The sequence below is a fragment of the Capsicum annuum genome, chromosome 1 (assembly GCF_002878395.1).
Source record: "Capsicum annuum cultivar UCD-10X-F1 chromosome 1, UCD10Xv1.1, whole genome shotgun sequence".
Classification (NCBI taxonomy): domain Eukaryota; kingdom Viridiplantae; phylum Streptophyta; class Magnoliopsida; order Solanales; family Solanaceae; genus Capsicum; species Capsicum annuum.
This window is the reverse complement of record NC_061111.1, coordinates 150,393,745-150,396,992: the sequence shown is the minus strand read 5'-3', so window position 1 is coordinate 150,396,992 and position 3,248 is coordinate 150,393,745. Positions and strand designations below refer to the sequence as shown.

At 30.7% G+C, this 3,248-nt stretch overlaps 1 protein-coding gene across 1 annotated transcript; it reads right to left on the bottom strand.

Moving 5' to 3' along the window:
• Positions 1-437: 437 nt before the first annotated feature.
• LOC107856463 (glyoxylase I 4) lies at positions 438-2,043 on the bottom strand. The gene is made up of 2 exons (XM_016701472.2): positions 1,655-2,043; positions 438-804 (listed from the first exon to the last, which is right to left on the bottom strand). Exons 1-2 carry the CDS (start codon positions 1,991-1,993, stop codon positions 553-555), a joined length of 591 nt encoding a protein of 196 aa, XP_016556958.2. The 5' UTR covers positions 1,994-2,043; the 3' UTR covers positions 438-552.
• Between the last annotated feature and the right edge of the window lie 1,205 nt (positions 2,044-3,248).

The window sequence follows — 3,248 nt, the reverse complement described above, 5'->3', positions numbered from 1 at the left end:
TGTGAGGAAAAAAATGAATTGATCCGAACAGAATACTTGAGTGAATGTTAAATGCATTAGTGGTACAATAACAAACTGTTAAGCCAATTAGTTGAGGGTCAAGAAAGGAGTTAGAGTTAGTGACAACTGTCAATGAGCTGTAATTTTAAAGGCATTACAGGCATAGCACATATCTATAAATAACACTTGTACTGCATAGAATCAGCTAAGCAAAAAATAGAAGTATCTTCTCTTAGTTTCAATTCCCTCTGCACAATAGATTTGCTTCATTATACTCAGAAAATTGACATCTTCCCTTGCACAAATAACTCCCATAGGATATAACTTTTCAAAATCTCAAATTTTGTTTTTTTCCCCGGATTTTAGCGTTGTACTTTTTTCCTCTAGTTTAACCTCACTTCCCGTAATTATTTGAGTTTGAATTCTGTATGAGAATGTTAAAGAGTAATACTAGAACCATTTTATAAGCTAAAATTCAAATTGAAAACAACAAATCATGAGTACAAAAAAACACCAGGGAGAGAGAGTGAGAAAGGTAGCTAGCTGCATTGTTTAATGTTTGGGATCATCTTTTCCCAATTCAACAGGTGGATTGTGACGATCAGAAGGGAAGTTGATGCGTCCTATTGAATGTTGAGGGACGAGTTTCACATTCTCACAATTGCATATCTCAATCATGAATCCATCTGGATCTTTAAAGAAGAGTTGATCGATCGCTGCGCCTTCTTCTCCTCCTACCGTTCTCTTTAGGTATTTTATGTTGAATTGCTCCAACCTTTGCACCATTCCCTCCATGTCTTCGCTCTGCACAATATCTATCACCAACTTTCTTAGTACCATGAATATACTCACAAAGTAAAGTACAGATTTGGGCTTTCTATCCAAATTATTTTGGGAGAATGTTGAAACTTGTGAAAATGTATAGTAATTGTAAATGTTGGGGCTAATTTTAGAAATTTCCGATCATACGTCTTTCCCGTACTCTTAAGGATTGTTTGGTGCAGGGACTGAATTATTCGGGGATTGACTAATTTATTCCAGTGTATATCCCGCATTGGAGATGAAATAAAACATTAAGATGAGATATCCAACAATTAAGCCAGGATAAATTTATATAAAATTTTATAATAAGATTAGGATAAATTTATTTTGTCTATTAAGCCTTCGATAAAATTTTGTAATTTTACAAAATTCATCTTAATTGCTAAAAGTATTTCTAAAAGTAAAAGTGGGATAGTTGTTGCAGACTTGCAGTCTTATGGGGCTCTTTAGGCCCTTCGATTAGTGAACATTTTCTAAATACTTCATTTTTGGGCAAAGTCAATTTCCTTTACCTTCATCTCAAGTTCTCATGAACCCTCTCAAGATTTCTTAATCAACCAATGCTTCAATAATATAATCAAACACCTATCCAATTTTCTAATATTACTAATTATCTATCTTCAATAGATATTCTTACCCCAACAACCAGAAAAAAAAAACTTGAAATAAATCATTTCTATTTGTCTTTTGAAGGAAAAAAACACAGGCCACTAAACCGCCTAAGATAATATTGCCAAAAGTCACCCTTATAAAACAAAAAAAAAGAAAGTATACCGTTTAATAAACATGGAAAGACATAAAAAAATTGAAAGGAAATTGTCAAAAAGGAAACCTGGAAAGAAATATGATTATCCATGGGGTCGAGGTTATCATTATCATGAGTATCAGTAGGCAATCTATCTTCATCCTTAGCATGAACCAAATGAATGCCAACCCCATAGTTAAACAACCATGCTCCATCAAAATCAAAAGCTTGTGGCCTCTCAATCAACACAAACCCAAGTACTTTAGTATAGAACTCCACTGATTTTTCCACATCCTTACAAAGTCTCGACACATGGTTCAATGCCATTAGTGGAATTTCGTCTTCGTTCTTTTTCTTGTCCTCACCTTTCTGTTCCCTAATTTCTTCTTCTTCTTGCTCATTTTTCCTTTCTGCTTGCCTTTGCATTTTTTGGTACGTAGGGTGGACAAAGTAAACTAGTGAAAAGGTATTAAAGAGTTTTTAAGTTGATGTAGAGATGAGATTTTGTTTTTATTAGCAATGGCGGTAAATGAAATTTGGTTTATGACATTGCCACGTTGCATGAGGGTGGTGTACGTGTGAGGATACCAACAAGTAGGGGTGACGTGTGTTTTCTCGTATTTGATATCTGGTACTCAGCGTTAAAGCACGAGTAATTTTTAATGCAGGGGACTTTAACACTGTTTGGATAGTAATTTGTCATAATTTTATAATATATGGTATAATATAATATGATATAATATTATATAGCAAAGTGAAATATCATGTTTGAATGAATTGTATTATTTATTATTACTAATGAGGTGCGTATATTTTATTTTATTGAGTTTAAATATTACACTAAATAAGATATTTATTTAAATAACAAAGATAAACATAATAATTAATTTAATATCTTTTGAGTATGTAAAGATAAAAATTTTATTTATTAAATCTAATTTTATCAAAAATATTTTTAAAAGTGGATCGATATTCATCTAGCATCTGTAAATTGCAACAAAACAATATAATGATAGAGACATTAAAATAATACAATTAAATCTAATCTTTACACACACAAATTTTCTCAAATTCGTTCGACACTCATCTACCACCTATAAACAATAACAAAATAATACAATAATAGAGATATCAAAATGATACAACTAAACCTAACCTTTACATAAAAAATTCCGCAAAACCGATCAACATTTATTTGCCACCTTTAAACTGCAACAAAATAATATGATAAAGTAATATCAAAACAATACAATTAAATTTAAATTTAACATACAAAAGTTTCTCAAAGCCAATCGAGATTCATCTACAAATGATAAACTATCACAAACTAATAGAGATATTACGATAATACAATTAAACCTAACTCTTACCTAAAAAATTTTTTCAAAGTCGACCCACATTCATCTAGCATCTGTAAATTAAAATAAAACAATAAGATAATAAAGATATCAAAACAATACAATTAAACCTATCCTTTACACAAAAAATTCTTCAAAGTCAACCGACATTCATCTATGACCTGTAAACTATATAAAAAAAATATAATAGAGATCACAAAACTTCGATTTTGATCCAACTAATTTTTGTCTGAGCGAAAATGTTGACCCTAAGAAATGATTTTGAATGATAATAAAGAAGATATATATATACACACATGTTGAATTCTATTATTCTGACAAAA

Bases quoted from the DNA above. Each gene is read 5' to 3' on its own strand.
- LOC107856463 (XM_016701472.2), bottom strand. From the start codon at position 1,993: ATGCAAAGGCAAGCAGAAAGGAAAAATGAGCAAGAAGAAGAAGAAATT. The intron at 805-1,654 runs GTTTCCTTTTTG...GATATTGTGCAG, and splicing joins ATAATCATATTTCTTTCCAG to AGCGAAGACATGGAGGGAAT.